The following is a 21320-nucleotide window of genomic DNA, read 5'->3' as shown; positions in this document are numbered from 1 at the left end:
CAATGTTTTCACCCCTTTCTAAGACATTGACGATGCATTCCTCTCCAAACTTCTATTTCAATTTGAATGGGAAAATGATTGAAAATAACATGAGGAGCTTGACACAGCTCATATGAGATACTCGAGATTGCCGCAATTTACCTTTTGAGTTCCCATATGCATGAAATGGACCACATTAGGGAGAGAGCTCAGTGAGAAGCATGAGAGAGTGAGAATCATGAGAGAGCTGAGTGAGGATCATGTTTTATGTTACAAGCATGTTACATATCGTGGGTCTAGATTCCAACGGTTGAAGGTTTTAAGAAAATTGGTTGTTCAATATTTAAATGAAGGATGTCTTCAGGTGTTATGTGATGGTATGTGAGGGGATTTAAATTATGATATACATTTGGTTGGGCTTTTAGAAAATTTGGTAACTCAAAAGTTTAGTCCTATGATATTAAAATGCTTTCCATCTACTCCCACACACATCTTTTTATTGTATGTAGATCTGGGATGATTTTACCTTAATCAGGATGGGAGAGATCTATGAGTATAGGAATTATTATTGTATCATAGAGGCTAATAATACCTCTAATTTTGATCAGGAAAGAGAGCAAAAACTGATAAGGAAATGAGCCCATTTATTTTTGAAAACCTACTCAGCAAGTAGAAAGCATGAGCTAGCTAAACATGGAAGTCGTGAGTGGCTCATATAATGGGATGGTGTTGCAGCGATTAACTGAGGTGTTGATCTCAGCTTGCTTAGGGATGCTAGGGACCTTATGCAGAGGGCTGTCTGTTGCAGAGGTATAAGCCCAGGTTTGGTGGTGGAAGCAATGGGTGACAGACCCAGACCCATGACCCATCCTGAACATGATGGATCAAAAGGATTACAGCATGGTGGTCCACAGAATGCACAATCGCAGGACTCGCACACACCATGGTTAGGGCAATGAGGACAACCCGATTCAGACCCACACGACCAATCATAGAGAAGAGTCACACTTCTATCGCCACTGCCATCCACCATACCTGAACCAGATCCAACTCCATCCTCCGCATGAGAGTGAAGGTCCTTTGCTTTCTCATTACTAGACATGAGGACTGTACGAGAATAGCAGTCTTAAACACAGCATCACAAACGACACAATATGAAGACCCTTTGCTGTAGCCATTATCTGCCAATCTGAGTGCCTTGCATGCCTCTAAACATTAAGTGCCCCTTCCATGTGCGTATATATACATATTATTGAAGCTCCTAGTGCCTGCTTAGTCTGAGAGAGGGAGGGAAGGCACCAAAAGCCTTCATTCGGTTGTGCTGTAATCCCGGAGTCATCATCCTATTGTGAGTTGAGTAGAGGAGGGCCTCCACAAAAGTTCCTGAATTTAGGCTGGTGATGCAACTTAACACCAGTAGCGGTCCCCATGGGAGAGTTGGGTTGAACCTCAACTTGAGTTCATCACTCTAGCTATAGCTTGGACCCGTGTGAAGCTTGGTTTCTCTGCGGTTTAACTCAACATCAGGCTACTAGTCAGACAAGTTCAAGTGAGAATAGTTTTTCTGAAGTTGACAGAACAATATTGGAATGAAACGAAGATGTGATTAGCATGGATTTTCAACTAAGTGCTACACATGTGAAAGAAGAATATCATTATCCTTGAATAAGATGGATCAACAGTAAGATAACCTAGCTTGAAGCAAGTAGAACAATGAGCGTGAGGAGACTGAACAAAAAATGCCCCACCCACAGCTTAAGTAGCATCACTGAATAGCCTTGAGGATGGTATTATTCTATAGGTGAAAATACAAGTACAATTGAGAGTTTTGTGCAATGATGGGCCACCCGACAACATATTCAACAACAAACCAAAAAATAGACACTAGGCAACAAAATACTTCTCTTTGAGGATAGAATTAGTATTGAAGTTATTTCACCAAACAATTTTAAAAAAAATTATAGCCTGCTAAATAGCTGGCTACTGGTAGCCATGAAAAGATTGAGATCAAATGAAAGAGCAAAAAACTGCCCTTTAAAGGTGTGAAATAAACAATTTATTATCTCAGGAAGTGAAAAGTATCACTCTGAAAACATTCTCATATGGGTCTGCAAAAAACCAAAGGCCACCTTGTAACTAGTCAAAGGACCCAATTTGGGGAACCAGAGAAGCGCTGCATAGGCATTAAAATCAACAATTTGACATGTCTGTACTTAGGCTTCTTCACCACTGTCTAAATCCATAGCCTTTAACTTTTCAGCCATCATTTTTTGCCTGTTCTGTGTTTGCCTTTCTACAGCAACCATATATAGGCCTAAACAAGTAATAATCATAGTAGAGTGAATGAGAAACATAAAGAATTTTGAGCAAGGAGGAAAGAAATGATAGCTGAAGCAATTGGTTAGAATAAGTCATTAGTATACAACTTTGGCAGTTAAAAAATTCTGCTAAGCAAGAATTCAGGAAGAAAGTTGGATATGCATACCAGCTGCACTTCCAATTGCAACAAGCCACAGAATTCTTGACGACCATTTATCCCCAATAACCCCTCTGTTTCCCATATAGCTGCCAAAATCCAGCAAACTAATTTAATAGTATATAAAATGCCAAATCACTTTACTGATAAAACAATCCAGTGCTCTCTAAAGGATCAAGAGCAATATTGTATACTATCAGGAACCTTTAAACAAAATAGGATGGAACTTAAAACCCAAAAACTGTAACAAGTTTGAAGACAAACAAATAGGTGCCTAATTAAAGAGGCACACATGAATAGAAAATTTCAGACATTCAAGATGGGTTGGTTTTGGTAGGAAGGAAAAATTTCATTTCGCTGCTTCTCTATACACCAAAGTGGATACCAACATGGATTTCTTAATTTTCTTGATAAGTGAAAAAATGTGGTTAGACACGGACAATTTACTCACCATGGTGTCTCATTCAGGCACTATCTATGCAGGCTCCATTTAACTATGTAGCCTAGCAACAATGAACGATAACAATATCAAGCCTAAAGCACAAATAAATACATTGCTGATCCACTACCTAATAACTTAAACTTATAGGTCAATTGGGAGCTTGACATGATATTGAAGCCTTGTTTAGAGGGGGTCATGAGTTTAAATATCTGCATGTTTATTTCTCCAATTTATTAAGCTCATGTGTGAGTTCAAAAAATGCTACTCGTGGGGCTATGTGTTTGGGCTAAAGCTAAAATGAGTTTGATATACATTGTTGGTCCACTATCCATCAACTTAAGCTTTAAATCAATCAGTAACTTTTTTTTTTTTTTTTTAAAGTAAGCAATGGCAATATATTTATAAATTAAATCAATTGGCAACTTAATAATAAATAATTTTGCAAACCTAAGAAACTATTTTAACACTATGTTGATGTTCAATTTTGCACCCTCCATTTGGACCTAGCCATTTATGCTACATGATCCCACATGACACATTGGATTTACATGTTGCCATGTGGGCAATGGCCACAGCAATGCATTTCAAGTTGTTCTACATTCATATGACTTCACATAGTTTGCATCACCACATTCAGGCCATATCTAGTTTATCCTTATAATAAGACAAAATTCGCACTTGGAATGGATGCCTACTAGTTGGAAAGATCCCCAAGTGTCTAGGATGCCCACACAAATTGGATGCGCATGTGTGGCAAAGGCTAAGAAAGATCATTCTATGATTTGACTAGGATGATATTTGTAAGTAGAGTGTTAATTTTTCTCTCTCTGCATTAAAGATGACCTTTTTTCACCCAATTGGTAAAGGAGATCTCCAAGAGGTACCGTTGATCTACCCTTAGGGCTGATTAGGGAATGAGGTCAACATGCCCCCATGGTTAGTGATGTAGAGATATACCTCACTTCTTATGCAAAGGTAGTCCTTGAATTTGTCTTACAACCACTCCAAATGCCTTTATATACCATCACACAATGCATACTAGGCTAACATTCTCAGTTCCCCAATAAAAGGATGGAGGTTAAAAGGAGGGAGAGACTCAAACTCAAGACCTCTAGTTAGCTAGAGCTCCAATACCATGTTAGACTACAAATTTAACAAAAACAAATGAATAAAGCTAAAGCTATAAGGTAATAGGTTAATAATGCATGGTAGGATAACAGCTGGGAATGGAGATTATGGTCCCATGCAAACTCAGTGTATCCCTAGATTTGATGCATGAAGCCAAAGACTTGTCATTCATCAAGACAAAGTAGACTACTTATGCAGTAAACCCATTTGACTGGTTTGAATACAGAAAAACTCCATCATTTGAAGGTAGGAATTTTTTCCCCATCCCCAATAACCCTCGAGTCAATTCTAAGAGCACTCCATTCCTACTTGAGGCTACTGCCAAGGGCCAACCCATGTCACTCTCCTCTCCTCTCCTCTCAGTCCCCTGCACTCCTTTCCTACTCGAGCCTTGACAACCCGCCATCCTCATCACAATGAAGTTGAGGGCTGTAAATGTATGGCCTAGATTCAAACTATGTTGCAGCCATAGGGATACTATTGCAAAGATAAAGGACCGATAAGTCAATTTTGTAGATAATCTATATAACTGTAACTCTTAGGCTGTATCTTCTGATAAAAATATAAAAATAAATAAAGGGAAACAAACTCTTAGGCTATATATATCTGCGCAAGGACATAAAAGAAAGAAAAAAAAAAATATTCAGGAAATGTTACTTTCCCTTATTTGGTTGTAATGGAAAAAAAAGAGGATAAAAAGAGAAAATAAGGAAAAATTTACACATTTGAAATTTCTCACTTCTATTTGTGAGATTATTTTTGTTTTTTCTGATAGGTAAATTAGGAGAATAAATTAAAAGTGTTTGCAAAATGACGCAACAGAGTACACACTGAGCATACAAAAAGGGCCACAAGGCAAGCAAGAGAAAGAAAAAACAAAGCAAACAATTACCACCCTAACAAAACAACCAACCCCTGAACCCAACCACAACCCAAAACCCTCTACCAGCACTAAAATCAATACAACATCCTAACAAAACGGGTGTTGAAACCCCGGTGCTCCTCCCCCTTCCCCTGACAAGGCGGGGAGAACTGTTGTAATTAATTGAGCACCCCATTTTACGGATTTCCCTCTCAAAATGGGATGCCGAGGGAAGATTCCTCTTTCCCGCCCGAGACCCTAACCCTGCGCCCTTTTCCTGACTCCAGTTTCTTCAGAAGGGAGCTGATCTCCTTTTCAGTTTCTTCAAGAAGTGAGAGAAGTTGAGAAAAGAGTGTGGGAAAAACTAATTGAACTCAAAACATGTATGCAACTTTCCTTTCGTTTTTCTTTCCTTTCCTCTCGTCTTCACTTCCCTTATCCTTTACTTCAAAATTGCTAAGGAAGCCTACCTCATAAGGCAGTAAGGCTGGCTGCAGATAGTTATAATCATCGATGACAGCAACCCCTAATCATTAGGTGTTCATTTGAACTTCACCGTTTGTCCATGCACTAGATGATAAAAAGGCCAGTATCCCAGTTCTTCATATAAGTATATACATATATATAAACACACACATACATATATACAAAATTGCATTTTGATGCTGGTATATGCAGATTATATGTCCAAGGTTTCCTTTACTCGAAAAATAAAAATGCAAAATACAAGCTAAAAATCAAAACCCTAATACCAACAAAATAGACCTTATTGACTCCCATTAGAGATATTTGAGAAGAAAATTGCAGTGTATATACCTGAGAAAAGTGAAATACGTATGCCAAAGAGAGCGGCAAGAGAGAGCACCGGCGGAGAGAGCGATACCGCCGACCGTTGAGATCAGCTGGAGCAGTGAGAGTGTACAAGAGAGGAGAACCGAAAGAACTGAAAATGAAAGGAGACTAATTGAGGGGTATTTCAGTCATTTGAATTTTAATAATTAAATTAAATAAGAGTGTTTAGATTTGCATCCATCGGATATCTCCGTACATTTACCCGAATTAAGAATTTTTTAAAACAAAAATGACTTTTGATGAAATAACCAAAATACCCTCTAAGTTAGTATTGTTTGAAATTAAGTTTATACCTTGAGTGGATTGGTTGGGTTGATGATGACTAATCCAGTCTGGCCCGAATTAAGAAACGATCAAGCTCAATCCAACCCAACTATTAACTCAAATTGCTCAATCAAACTTAATTTAATCTAATTTCTTTAAATTCGGATTGGGATTGGATTGGACTTGATTTAATAGGATTGCAAGTCAAAATCCATTTATAATGTTTTTTTTTCTATATATTTATATAAAAATTCCAATAGTAAATAAGATAAAATTTCAAGATAAAACAATAAAAAGGTAAAAATAAATTTATATATCTTTATAAAAAAATGAAAAAAATATATGATGTAATATATAACTTGGTATTTAAAAGAAATTAAAAAAATAAAATGAATATTATTATATAAGATAATATACATCATAAATATTATAAAAACATTAAATTGGATTAGACTTGAGTTGTTCAAATTATGACCCAACCTCAACCCAAATTGAGTTTAGGCTGCAAAAACCTAATCTAAACCCAACCCAAGTATTAAGATTGATTGCTCAAGCATGCTAAACATTGGGTTGGGTCATCAGCCTATCCAAGTTGCACCCTAATTCAAAACTATAATTTCGTACTTTCAAAGTCCACTTTGTAGCATCAAAAAATTCAATTGTTTTGTTTTTCATTTCTCTTTCATTTTTTTTTTTTAATTTCTCACTTCTAAAACACTTTTTAAATTATTTCTTAACTATTTTTTTTTAACTATCAACAATTTTTTATTAAAATTTATATATATAACATAAACCCTAAAAAATATTCATTTATTATAAACATAATATTATTTTGTGGATTTAAAAGATATATAAAAAGGTTGGCATTAGCTTTGACTTTATTTCAAATGTTTTTTATTTTTTATTTTTTTTGTAAACCAAAAAACTTTAAAGAAAGGATTTTGACTTAGGATTTGTTGTTGAAAAGAAAAAAATTAAGAGAAAAAAAGTAGGTGTGAATAACTGTATTCCTTTGGACGACGAAGCTTATTCTCCATTATCTCATTGGTTGATCTTAACCTTTTGAGGCTAGATTTAGTATTCAGAATTTGTCTCGATTTGGTTTTCTTTCATGGTCTGCATCGAAATATTGTTTTATTCTTGGCTGTCCATTCAACTGCTACACCTCAATGCATTTCAAGTAGAGCTAGTTAGCTTTGGGTTTGAATGACATTTCACCCCTAACCACAACTCATTTAGTGATTCTTCAACATTAGTCAATTCAAACCTCTACTTAACTTCATTCAAGCTTCATCCTGGTCATGGATTGATCACCCATGTTTGGGTCCATGAGCATTGACAATTGCTTCATGAGACTTGCTTTCACCACAGCTCCGATGGGTTCAGGTGTTTAAAGTATATTAAAAAAAATTTGTAGATGTGTTAGTAGGGTTAATGTTTTAAAATGAATATGTAAATAGGGTGGAGGTATGAAGTGACTAGGTGGATGCAAATATAATTCTTGTTAAATAAATATAGAAGGATGCTTTCTTGAATAGTGACTTTGGTTATTAGGTAAAGACCTTACTCTATTCCCTCCAGGAATAGTGACTTTCGAGGAAGAGAAGTTGTAGGAAAAATGTCAAGGTCTTAACCTTTAAGCCCTTGATTTTAAAAATAGTTGGGATGAACAAAATGCAATTTCTATGGAACTGCTAAACTTTTGTGCAGAACAGATATGAGGCTGTCCATTGTCATAGAGCTGCAGCAGGGATGATAGCTCAGATTAAGTTGGTCATGCAGAAACATGGTGCTTTCAGCCTTCAATGCTTCTTGGAGATCTAGTCTGTCAATTGCCAAACATATCCTTAGCTGCATTTGAGGACTCTGATATTTGTGTTGATAGACTTCTTGTTCAAGGAATCTGCAATTTGCTCCTACTGAATTCCATCCAAATCTTGTTCTGCTAGTTGATTTAGTGTAACATGCATACTCCATTATTGATTTACATTCTCATTTGTTGATAACTTCACCCCATGTCAATTGGACTCAAATTTTATCATTTATATAACTTTCAATAGAATGGGCTCCTTCACAGTCCCATCTTGCATGGCTACCTCATCATATCTGAGGGTCCTGAATTTCATTATTTTCAGAGCAGAAGATTAACCTTGATAATCATGATTCTTTCTTTCAATAGAAGCCTTCAATGGACCATAACTTTGTCAAGCAAGCAACAAAATATATACATGAGAACAAAACAGTTCCAGTGAAACAGACCAGCTAGAAAAAGAGAAGCAAAAACAGGGAGGACAGGGCAAACAAAGGAGATGGGAAAGGAGAACAGGCCACTGCATATAAAATATCATAAGATTCTCGAATTCTAGTAAATATGAAAAAAGGAGAAACAAAAATCTGGGGTGTTTTAGGAGGGTCATTGGGTAAGTCTCTGCATCTCGTTTTGGTCATTGAGCGTCTCAATGAGAAGGGGAGGAGCATATTGGGCTGTTCCTTGGTGCTCTTCAGAATCCTGGCAGAATGAAAGGATGATGGTATCAATTGACATCTCCACCACTCCAAAGAATAGAGTGGCAACAACATAGCCAAGCCCCCAGCATACCTGCATAAAATGCAAGATATTCCATGAGTATTAGTGGCCTTAGAATGATAATCGAAAAATTGGAGAAAGAACTGGACTAGTTTTTCTGAAAAATGTATTGGTGCATCTTTTTCACGCTGAAAGTACAAATAAAAACACATTGTGGTACATCATGACATGTTTAGTGTTTGTGGTTTGTTTTCTATTCAAATCATCAGGTCTATAAGGTGGTGAGACAAGCAATGAGCCTTTTAAGTGCCACAGCCTTCTTGTAGATGCAGTGTCAGAACTTGGGATTTTGGTGATCCTATTAGCCACAAGTGGCTTATTTTGGATGGTTGGAAGAAAGCCTATCTTTCTCATGGAGGTAGAATTATACTCATCTTGTCCAGCTAACACACCAACATACTACCTTTTCATCCTTGGATTTCCTATGGTCTAGGGCTAGTGAGAACAAAAGGGATTGACATTTTGCTTTCCGTTCCAAAAAGGAGATTTTGGAATTAAATCATTTGAAGAGGATATAGAATTAAAGTTCTGAGTTTAATTAAATCATAAAGAACATACCAGCACAGGGAACAATGGGGAGGAGATTTTGTTATGTGCAGATCTGTATTTGTGAGTATCCAACATGAGGAAGGCAAAAACAGCACTTGAAAGGCTGACACACAACTTCCCAAGAAAGAGAATAACATCTCCAATCACATTGACCTTCCCTATTCGAAGGATATTACTGATGATCAATTCTGTTGCAATGGCAGAAGCTCTACAAAAACTTTTACCTGTTATAGCAATCTGCAAGTCACAAGCACTTAGTCAAGATATCAATTAGATCATGTATTCAATAAAGAAAAAAGTCAAGAGTGTCAGAATAGAGATTTGTGCTAATTTTTAGTCCTAACACAGTATTAGTCCAAATATGGAAAAATGGGCAGTTTAAACTGATGGCTAGTTTCCGTTTGCCTTGTAAAATTCTTCTTATTTAATTTAATTCATCGGAAACCGACTTGCTAGTAGCTAGGCTTCCTCAAGATCTAGTTTGACCCATCTTATGAAAAACCAACAGGACTGCTGGCCATGGCAGTTCTTTGAAGAGAGGGATGAAAAACAATGACAGGAGCACCTAATTATCGCTACAGCAATTATAACCAAATAAAATGATCTTCTAGGAACGGGTCCCTCCTAGGGAACCGATCCATCTTAGCATGCCTGCCACATCGAGGGAAGTGTTGGGGCTTGCATTGTTTTTTATCCTTTGTGTTGATAAAATTATTCTTCCCTGTGAAAGAAGAATGACTACCTAGCAGTTGAAACCAAAGAGCACACAAGCACATAAACAACAAACACATACACTGGCCAGAAACAAATTTTTTTGACATTACCATTATATATGCATTGCGGTTCACTGATTTGATGGTCCATTCGATACATTTCCGGAAACCCTGAGAAAAATAAAATGCCACCCTTCCGACCCGGCTTTCAGGCATCATATTATAAACTTTCAATTTGCGACGAATCGATTCAAGCATAAAGCGGATTGATTCAACAAATGATACAGTCAGGGAGCCAAGGGCCACAGACCCAAGGCTATAACGCATCAACCGCTTCATGGAGGAAAAAACTGGAAGAAACGGAATCTCTGGCTACATTTGAAAAAAGTAAAGGCGGTCAATCAGAAGAAATCAATGCACAAGGACATACAATTTAACAAAAAAGAAAACAAATTTGATCTTAAGTGCCTCAAGTTGCAAACAATCCTTTTCTCATGTTATTTACAAATGATTATGAATACAGAGTCTATATTGCATAAATGGGGAGAGGAACTATACAATCAGCAAACAAAGAGATTAAAAAGTAAAAATCCTTAGGTCTATTTATATTATTTATTAGATTGTCTGATTTCACAGGATCTTCTGTGAGAGGGTTGCTCTTGAGTTGGGGAGACTCTTGTGTTGAAAGAAAAAGGAAAAGGCTTCGAAAGTTGTTCCCTCATACCTTTTTGAGTCCATTTGGATGGAGAGAAATAGGAGTCTTCGAGAATTGTGAAAGTTTGGACTAAACATTTAAAAGCTCCTTTTTATATTTTTTTTTTGGGATTGGGTTAAATTGTACATTGGGGATGGTTCTATATCTCAATGTTAGGTTTTGTTGATTGGTTAGGTTTTTCGTAGGGTGTGGTTGTTGGTTTTTGTGTATTCACGCCTTTTTGCTTCTTCGCTGCTATGTATATGTCGTGTATATTTTTAAATTTTCAATACAATTGCTTTTACCTATAAAAAAAAATCATTCAAAGTTCAACAACCTTTGGTTTGGGCTGATGTATTGTCCACTCTGGTCATAAGTCAGTGACATACGCTCAGAAAAAGCTTAAAGAGAGTACATTTACACTGTTCAAGCATTGACCTCAAAAGAAAATGAGAAATAAAACTAACCAGTAAAAATGTCAATGAGTAAATTAAGTTCACAAAAATGTTTTAGACTTAACTAAGACAAGAGTATCCTTCAACTCAAGTTTCGAAGAACCAGGTCAATTTTCAAGTTTGCATACACCTGTCAGGATGCAACTATGTTCATTAATCAGGGTACAGATTTCAGAACCTGACAACTAGATGTCATTCTGAAAAACTTCAAGGCCGAAGGGCACAAACATATAATCCTATTTAGTAGCAAAAGCTTTGTAAAAAAAATTATGATTAAAAAACATGCTCGAAAAGGGCTTTGGATGGGAAAACTATAGTGGGTTTGTGTTTGAATGCGACCACAAATATGGGCATATGCTGCCTCACATTTGAAGACTCCATGTAGCATAGACATGCCAGAATTGTTAATTTAAGTATCTTGCTCGCTAACTTACAGATGTTTCACCACGAGCCCAATAATAGGAAGCAACAGAACCCGCAATGACAGTCGAGGAGCATGCTATAAAAAATTGGGTAACCCAGTAACACCCAAACAGGTGGAAGAGGATAGCGATGGCAATATGTGGTGTGTAATGGATACTATAACCACAGCAGCGATCACAGTTCACCCGTTTTGATGCAAGATCATAAGCACAGCAGTTGGAGTTGCAGTCATTCTGGAGGATCTCACCAGAACTGAACAGATAGAGAGCTGCTGAAAGCCAGTTTATGTAAAAGATTGCAAGAATAAGATATGGCATAATTGGGAAAATTATGAGTGCCTGAACTTCTCCTATAACCTTCGCAGCAACCTGTATATAGATTCAAGTAATAGAACGTTACAAGAAAGTATGTGATCTATAGACCCAGTTACCCTGGCATAGTTAGTAGAATAAAATATGTTATATGGATTGGCACATTACAATTTTATCTTGAAAGAAACAGTGAAAATTTTGACAAAAGAAAATAAAATCGCCAAAAATACAGATACAAAGGACCTCTATCCACCTTGGATATAACACTCTTCTGACACATTTAGAAACTAAGAAATCTGTTTCATGCCTGTTACCATGCAAAAAGGAAACACATTGCCTTGCATTTTCACCTCAAGAAACAATGAACTTGAGGTACATGGCACTTGAAAATGGTTAATCCAACTCCCACAAGTGCACCGGCATACAACAGTATCTTTTCATCATAGTTCTAAACTTCAGAGAACTTCCAAAATTGTTTACAAAGTAATCCCATCTCTATGGTGACAGAAGTTTAACATAAACTTTTGTATTACTTGAATCAATATTTTGGCTTTGAACTTTAGTTTTGTGAAATAAATTTGAACAAAACATTTTTAATGCTATACCCCAAAAGCCCTATTATTGAGGCATTATAGACAATTCTTGCGAAAACTATTTATTTATTGCTTCATTTTTTATAGTAATTTAGACATTGTACTTGCCTTCAGGACAGATGTTGCCATAAGGATACGTCGGACAATTGCAATAGATGAGAGGACAGAAGTAATCATTACAACGGTCATAATAACAGCAGCCACACGAAGATGAGTTAGCTCCTGAAAGAAGCAAAACAATTGAGGAAATGCAGATATATATCCAGAGTTCCCAAATATAAGGGATTGGTTAATTATGGCAACTTACCCTTCCAAATACGCTGTAATATGGGTCATGTTCACCAATGATGGGGGAGATGGCATCATCCCCAATCCATCCAGCTGAAAGCAAAGAAGAGAATAGATTTAGCATCAAATGCCATTGATAACCATTCACACATTCAATAAAATAAAATGAAGAAATTTGATATCGTCAAAGATGAACAATATGCTTGAATTTACTCAAGTAAAAGACATACATGGGACATGAAGTAATAGCACATTTAAAGACTTGAAAACATAACAAGGTCTCCAGTTCAACCATCCAGAGGATTTATAGGAAAGAAGTGAATGTGCCAAAAATGCCCATACAAGTGATAGCAATAAACTATTAAATTGAGTTTTCATGGTCTACAGTTGCCACACGGCAAATAAGCAGTAAATAAACAGTTCACAAAGCAACATGCAATCAACCATTAATTGATCCATCCATGTTTTATGTAAAAACATGTCATAACAAATATTTACAGAATAAGTATGACTATAGTAGGAATGTAGACATGGATCAGTAGAAAGCAACAAATAAGATAGTTGAGAAGTTAGAGATCGTCCCAGTCAAGGACATCAGCTCAGATATTCCTCAAGTTTAAAACATTTCCAGGACAGGAGAAAGGACACATGATAACATGTAGCAGAAGAATAAAAAAGTGAAAAAGGATTCGTGTGGAAGACTTGAACTAGCTGAAGTTTTGTCAGGTTGAGTGGCTCATTAGATAATATCACAATGTAATCCAACTTAAAAAGCATACCAAGTGCCAATGTTGATATGCACATTCTATCCCACAGTTATACACCTACAAAAAGATAGAAATTCTATTTGTGGTGGACAGGACACAGTTTTAAATTTCTTAGATACTTTACAAATTTCATTCATAGATATCTTGCTTTTCTTCTTCCACATATAGGTTAATGCCAAAATATAAATATGGAGTGTATGTTCCTATTTGTTAAATTATATCCTCACAATATGAATACATTTATCATATTATACTTCCCAATGGTCATCCAATGTCACATCATTATTTTGTTCCCCCAAGTGTAACAAATTCTGAAGACATAGTCCCAAAGGCTTGTATTTCAGACTAACACCCAATTCCAATTGGATGTTATAAAATGGAATGTCACAAAATCAACAACTCCCATGCTTGAGATACAGTGATTCAGAATTGTATTGCTATATGAAATAAAGCTGTCTGAGAAGCAAGGAAATATGGCAGCTAAACATTAAGATATCTAAGCAGCTTGTAAACACACAATGGAGAGCAGTTCAAAAATTTAAAACAGAGATTGCTGAAAGTATTTCATGAGCATCCTAGTTTCACAAACAGAAGCCAGATGAAGATACACAAGCACCCAAATTTGTGTTTCCAAAACAGCCTCCAAGGAGAAAACAGTAAAAGGCTATTAGTTCCCACCTTTTAAGTAGTAAAACATTGTGACTGATACTATGAGAACATTGAAGAGAATAACTGTTATCCATGGCATTCCAGAAACAAAATGCCGAATCATCAACAACCAAATCACCGATAAAAACAGTGGCAAGATTCCTCCACAAACAATCAATACTGGCCATGACTTTGCAATGTCAGCCATGTATCTCTGCAAATACAACACACAGGTGATGAATTTTCAAGCTGTAGAATGCACAATATGCATATATGTCCAAAAGCAAGATAAAAATATTAAAAAAAACGAGGAATAATATATCTACAAAATTCTACGTGGAAAATGATGATCCTATACCTGTAACCTCTTTGTCAAGGACCAATGGGTTGATGGGAGTGTCTGACATGCAGCCACTAATTGAGTGATCATGGACTAGTAGGTCTCCTCAACATTTCTATTGTTATAGGCTGGTTCAATTGGATGATATGGTGGGTCACATGCATGTGTAACTCGAGGAACATACCAATAAGCTAGAACTATTAACAATTAACTCCATCCTGTTGTAAGACAAAAAAAAAGTGGATTGCAGGTTTTATCCATAGGATAATAAGAGTTAAAAATCTGAAATTTTCTCTCATTAACACTCTGTATGCTTGACAGCAGCAACACAAGAAAAAAACAACACAAGTTAATATAGGCAGAATCCTTCACTCTTGCACATGGGCGCATAAAGAGATGGTTCATAATTTCATCTTCTATCTATGAATCGATAATGGTTGCTGTCACTTTGGTAGATATTGTGGGCTTATATGGCAACAGCTTAAGCTTCTACAAAACTTAATAGCTTAACATGGTATCAAAGCTATAATTAGCTAGTAGTATCTCCAATCTGTAATCACTAATTTGTCTGTCCACATGCAGGTGTAGGACCATATGTGGCAGGAGCCCTAAAAGCTTAAGATCTTAGAAAATTTGGCATGTTAACAGATGCCTAAAACAGAATTGACATGTTTAAATCAGATGGACAGTACTAGGACCTTTCTCAAAATATTAAGTGGCAATTTCAAGCAAAATTTAATAAAGATTTCAAATTACATAGATTAGTTTGTAAATTATCCTTGATACTTCTACAAGAATAATGACTTTAAAGAAGTCATATGGGCAAGGCATACTAAACCTTTAAGACAGATGACCGAGAATTGATAGACCGATGAATGGATTTGTCTATTACAATGTCCTCATTGATTTTCACTCCACCCATCTGCTGCCAGTGCCGCAAAGACATATTTGATGCACGAGCAATAAATTGGCAGCTCCAGAAAACTGGAAAACAGAAAGGATTAAGAAACAGAATACTTAAATCTACCCAAGAAATATTACCCATTAATGTTGAAAAACAAATATATTAATTAACTGAAATAGTTTCTACCTTTCAGAATATTATGTGTATGAACGTGCAAAAGTACATTTATGCATTTTCAAACAGTTAGAACATTGAACATGATTTGAAACTAACAATACTCAGAACACAATCAAATTCAGTTACCATTAACACTGGGAAATATGACAGGGTAACAAGGGCCTTGAAGTTGAAGAGAGGTGTTTCTCATATCTGGAGTAAGGAACTCAAAATAATCATAATTCCTGTCAATCCAGTCATCCATTGTTAGATGGATATCTCCCTCTGGATAATCACAGACCCAATTTAGTGAATCTTCCGAGGGGATAGGGCATTCCATCAAGCAGATGCTCCGGGCATTGGACAGCTTGAATCCGCTGTTCTTCAAACCACTTTGGTAAACTTGATTAGGATTAACCCAGTATCTGAGTTCTAATTCCCGAAGGTTTCGTTTTGCATGCCGGTTACCACAAACATTTCCTTCGTAGTCCAACCCAAAAGTTAGCCTGGAAAGATAATGCACAACCACTCACAATTGTGAAAAAAAAATAAAGGGAAAGGAAGCGAGAAATAGTACACTCATCCACTTAACTGCTAGTGCAATAAATAGATAAAGGTTAATGCCATTGTCCTTTTAAACTTGATCGATATTGTTTTGTCAAAGGCAGAGGCACATGCACAACATATTGTAAAGCAACCAACTGGGCACCATTTTTGCTTAATGTTAACAAAGAAGATACCAATCAACTGCAAAATCATGGCTAGACATTCGCACACTTTTAGTAGTGAGGATTTGAGAAAGAGAGGCAATCAAATATCCATATATTTGAACAGATAAAGAACAACTAGTAAATGAGGCAATGAGGAAAAGCCCATTGTAAAAATCACAATCAGCAGCAGTATCTTTAGCAGAAAATATGGTGTAAAGGATTTCCAAAGAAATGACCTGCAGACAGCTTGGTTGGGGAATTTGCAATACATTGATTTCATAAATCTAACACTAGCACATGCCTCTAAAAACAACCTAACCATGTATGAAAAGCATCGCCTGTTCACCCCATATTACTGAGTTTTCCCTCCTCACTGATCACCTTGTACACTCACTCTGAAGATGAATAGAAATAGCTCATAAGGGTAGAGGACATAGTAGTAATACGTGGAATTAGATCAACCAGGGCTTGCAGTCCCATATGGTTCTGTGCTATGGGATCTATTTCAGAATTCAACTCCTTCTGAAGTTTACTGAGATGTGAAATTTTTATAGCACTTGATGTGGTGGACTCCCTTTTTGAGGGAATACCCTAGTCTCAACAACCTTGGACAACAAGGCATGGCTTTACAACCACTTAGCTTGAATGACAAGTGTGGTGATTCTTTCTGCATTCAAAAGAACTAAATGGGAGTAGTTTACAAATTTGCATCCTAACATTTTCTTTTTTGATGGGCAAATGAGAAAATATATTAAAGTGTCTAAGAGGACACGTAGCACAATACACACGAAGTATACAAAAAACACCCAATGTAGGCGTGAAGGACAAAAAAATAAACCCTTCACTTTCCTTTAAGCTCAACCAATTTACAAAATCTATCATAGTCATTGTGTGGTTCTTTATATGCGCTCTAACCCAATCCACAAAAGTATACATGAAATTGGATTTGATTACTCGTTCGAACTACTTAACATCATTAAAAGACTTCTTGTTCCTTTCTTTCCAAAGAGCCCAAAATAAGCACATGGGAGCAGCCCTCCATGTTTTTTTCTTTTTTTTTGTTTCTTTCTTCTCCATGAAAGAGCCATGTCAACCCAACAGGTTACTTCTAACTGAAGAATGCATCACTTAAACCACTCCAAAGAGAGAAAAAACTAGCTGCCACAACATACTTGCTTTGGAACAATACAGAAGCAAGTGATCTGTTGTTTCCTCCAAGCCTTTGAACAAACAACACCTATTTGACAAAGTCCACCACCTCCTTTTGAGCTGGTCTAAAGTTAGAATTCTACCTCAAGATGCTTCCCAGGCAAAGAAACCGACCTTCATTAGTGCCCAAGTGCTCCATACTACACTACCTCGGAAAGGCTCTTTATCTCCCCTAGAGAAGGATGAAAAATTTGTTGCTCTTGGACTCATTCCATCTCAATTTGTCCTCCACTTTCTTTTTAATTGACAACAAATGTAATTTCCAAAAGAAAATCTCCATTTCATCAAGCTCCCAATCATTAAATTGCCTTGAAAACTGGGGGCTCTAGCCACCCCCTTCCCCAACCAGCTCCCATGCCTTTGCTAACCATCCATCATTGTTAGAAGCAAAAGAGAATAAACTTAGGACTGCTTCTTCCAAGGTTAAATCCTTGCACAATAAGTACTTCCATAAGTTAAGCCTTCTCCAATTCCTAACTGAAAAGTCAGACCTACTTTTTATACTCTCCCATTCGTTTCTGATGGTTTTCCACACTCTCACTCCTCTCAAACACCACCCCTTTTCATCCTCTCTGAACTTCCCTATTATGATTTTTTTTTCCATAAGGATTCCCTTTCTGTAGCAAATCTCTGGTTCTACTTACCAAACAAAGCCTTGTTTTAAGACATTGAGATTGCAAATTCCCAGGCCCTTGTCCTTTTCCCGAGTGAACTATGGTCCAATTAACTAAATGGGATCTTTTCTCTGACATGCCACCTTTCCATAAAATGTCTCTTGGATCTTTCCAAGTCTTGAAATGATGAACAAGGATATGAAATAAATTGGGAAGGCTTTATAATGTGCTTTTGATTGGGGCAAATCTCTCTTCTTAAGAAAGGAATTGCCTCTTCCTCATCGCTAGTCTTTAACTAAATCTCTCTTCCACTACATCCCACACCTTGTAAGATTTATGAGAGGCTCCCAAAGAGAGAACCAAATAGGAAGTGGGCAGCTTCCCTATTCCACGCCCCAACACCAAGGCTAATTCTTCCACATTAGCTACTCTCCTACTAAGAAGTATGCTACTTTTTCCAAATTAATTTTTAAGCAAGATTTCATCTCAAACCACATAAACACTCAACTCAAATATCAATTTTGATATGGTCAACCAAAAGTAGACTAAAAACTTCAAACTTGTAACTAACACAAATGTCATGTAAACTCTTAAACCTTGAACTAGCAATAAACTTAAAATCTTCCCAAAAAACAAGCAATGTTTTAGAGTTCAAACCAATGACCAAATTATTACTTGAGACCTTTTAATAGCCGAAAACTCCAACATTCCCCAAATACAAGCAGCCATCTCTGGAACCAGAACTAGAAATCATCCAAATCACTCTATCTGCTAATTACTAAGTATATAAGGGGAAATAAACGAAAGAGCAAATTGCTAGCAATCAACGCTTTCAAGTGGTCCTAGTTCAGCTGTCAAGTTTGTTCAAGCCTGAACTAAAAACCGGGGTTCAAGTATGCGTGTATGGACTTTTCCTTTTATTTAATAATATTAACACAATCTCAGATACTGTTGCACTATTGCAAGGGCATGACTCACCCTCACCTTAAAAAGCCTATAAAAAAAAAACCTTATATATGAATGTTGCAATCATATAGACAGTAAAAAAAAAACATGTGAATCACCAGCGTATCAAAACAACATTAGAACTTGAAAAGAAAACCAAATGGAGATTTGGGCATTCTAAGTCCTGAAACCGGGGGAAAAAAATCTAACATTCAAAATATAGTTTTCTTTTATTTTCTGTAATTCGGAAAACAAATGGAACACATGAAAATAAAGTATACCCATTTAGACTATAAGAAAGTAAGGTGTAAGTGCTACTTGTTTATAACCTACTGGGTTTCCCCTGATTGAATCACATCCATTTGCTTTCAGAGAAAACTAAGTAAATGGAGGGGAAAAACATAATTTAATCTTTCCTCAACCAAGCAAAATTGTTCTATTAGGGCCCCCCAAAGGCAGGTTCTTGTTTGTTAAAGACACAACGGATTCAAAATTTTATTTGTTTTTTTTTCCTTTTCCTATATTTTCTCAGCAACATCAAAACACAACAAAATAAAGAACTACAGGACAAGACCATACATAACGTAGGTAGTGTTTAGTTATAGGCTACCTCAACGGGCTTCCTACATTTTCTCAGCAAATCAAAAGAGATCAAAATAAAGGGCACCCATAAATGGAACAAGAGCATACATGATGCGGCAAGTGTTTGTAGTTAATTACCTCAATGGTTTCCCACATTTCCTCAGCTACCAATCATCAAAATGCATGAAAATAAAGGATAGCAATTTACAGAACGAGAGGATACACGATGTGGGTACTATCTTTTGCGGGTTACCCCAATGGGATTCCCACATTTTCCCAGCATCCAAACACCAAAATACAAGAAAATAAAGGACACCCATGTACAAAACAAGAGCAAGCATGATGAGGGTAGCGCTTGTTTGTAGTTTACCTCAAAGGGTTTCCCTTGTTGAATCCAAAGCTGGAGTTAACAATCATAGCAACCCAGAAGGCAATGAACAGAACAAGAAAAGCAATGTCCCTGCATTTCCTGTTGTGCCTTATGATTCCTCCCATTTGTGTACTTCCATCACTTGATGGGTACCTCCCAATCACTGCCCCCAAAGGACCCCTCATCTTCCTCCTCTGAACCCAACTCTAGACACAGAAAAAGATCTTTGCTTTAAGAGAGAGAGTAAAAAAGAGGGCATACACAGAAAAGCTGCCCCTAGTGGAAGAAGAGAGTGTTAATCTAGGAGCGTGTGAATGGGGTTATGGAGCCAAACATAAAAATATAGAAAAACCTAATTAATTTAATAGTTTGTTTTGTAAGATTTGGACAAAGATATTCTTTAATAAATTATTTGGGTAGTAATTTTCAGAGTTCTTGTCAGTCAGGTGGCTTGGATGAATGTTTTTGAGTTGGCAGCTACTCATTTTCCTAATAAAATTCTTCATTTAAATCAATCCCTTAAGTTCTAAAAATTTAACTGATTTTCTAGAATAGTTTTTATTTTCATATCAATATATTAATATATTTTATTATAAAAATAATATGACGATAATAATTTTAAAAAATGTTTTTAATTATAAAAATAAAAAATTTTAATTATTAAAAATACTATAAATATTTTTAAAAATTATAGATTTTTAAAATATTTTCATCTAAATCTTACCATAGTCCCCATTTTTAGGCAATTTAAAATATTTTTGAAATGAAAGAAATTATTAGAAGCACACGTAAAGATAAATATTTAAATATTTTTTTAAAATTATTATATATATAAATTATTTTGCTATGATTGTGAAAATTTAGTGCTTTAACTCTGCTTTTTATGTTATTTTCTTGTTATAGAAAATAATCTTCTTAAGGATCATGTCAAAAAGTGCGGGCGGCGAGCCGAGCTCAGCCGACCAGGAAGCATATATAAAAATATCTTGCAATTTTCCGCCGTTTTGCGAAGAAAGGAAAGGTTACTGTCCTAGTCGGCTTGTGCCATTATTCTTTGTATCCTGGCCGTAGACGGGTCAGGTACGCTTTCCGAGGGAGATCCAACAGTGGAGAATCACGGGTGAGGCAACAGCTCCTAATCAGCCCATTTTTCCTCTCACAAGTGTCCCCACTGGATGGGGAAAGCAGAATATGATGATATACTGGACTTTATTTTTATCCATCGGTGGAGAGAAGTATAAATCACGGTTCTTCAAAAATTGGGGACTAAACTATTCAAAAATTATTTTTTTAAGTGAGTAGAATATTTGATGAGTACCTTCTGATATGGTCTTCATCTACTCATTCAATATGCATACAAGCTAATTGACCATATGGGTCTGTTTGTTTAAAAGGAAAATTAATGCATCCATGACTTGCATGCTCTTTTTTTTCTTAATCCCACCAAGTCCAGCTTCAT

The 21320-nt window shown here is 36.3% G+C and overlaps 2 protein-coding genes across 2 annotated transcripts; both read right to left on the bottom strand.

Annotated features, from left to right (window-relative positions):
- Positions 1–529: 529 nt before the first annotated feature.
- LOC100855163 (uncharacterized) lies at positions 530–5864 on the bottom strand (the record flags this gene model as incomplete). Its single annotated transcript, XM_059735496.1, has 3 exons — positions 530–1484; positions 2465–2544; positions 5704–5864. Coding segments are annotated over 3 exons (297 nt in total), but the record flags the coding sequence as incomplete, so codon positions are not given.
- A 2283-nt stretch (positions 5865–8147) lies between these two features.
- Positions 8148–20329, bottom strand: LOC100241764 (choline transporter protein 1). Its single transcript, XM_002284821.4, has 10 exons — positions 19862–20329; positions 15579–15937; positions 15210–15355; positions 14062–14245; positions 12636–12709; positions 12437–12550; positions 11436–11792; positions 9964–10224; positions 9149–9376; positions 8148–8602 (listed from the first exon to the last, which is right to left on the bottom strand). Exons 1-10 carry the CDS (start codon positions 20044–20046, stop codon positions 8417–8419), a joined length of 2094 nt encoding a protein of 697 aa, XP_002284857.1. The 5' UTR covers positions 20047–20329; the 3' UTR covers positions 8148–8416.
- Positions 20330–21320: the final 991 nt, after the last annotated feature.

The sequence above is a fragment of the Vitis vinifera genome, chromosome 19 (assembly GCF_030704535.1).
Source record: "Vitis vinifera cultivar Pinot Noir 40024 chromosome 19, ASM3070453v1".
Taxonomy (NCBI): domain Eukaryota; kingdom Viridiplantae; phylum Streptophyta; class Magnoliopsida; order Vitales; family Vitaceae; genus Vitis; species Vitis vinifera.
This window is presented reverse-complemented; position numbering and strand designations above follow the sequence as displayed.

What these genes read in the sequence shown, in the direction of transcription:
- LOC100241764 (XM_002284821.4), bottom strand. Translation starts at nt 20,046, where the DNA reads ATGAGGGGTCCTTTGGGGGCAGTGATTGGGAGGTACCCATCAAGTGAT. An exon ending in AACAAGGGAAACCCTTTGAG is followed by an intron (nt 15,938 to 19,861) that starts GTAAACTACAAA and finishes TTATCTTTCCAG; the next exon opens with GCTAACTTTTGGGTTGGACT. An exon ending in CTCGGTCATCTGTCTTAAAG is followed by an intron (nt 14,246 to 15,209) that starts GTTTAGTATGCC and finishes TTGTATTTGCAG; the next exon opens with AGATACATGGCTGACATTGC.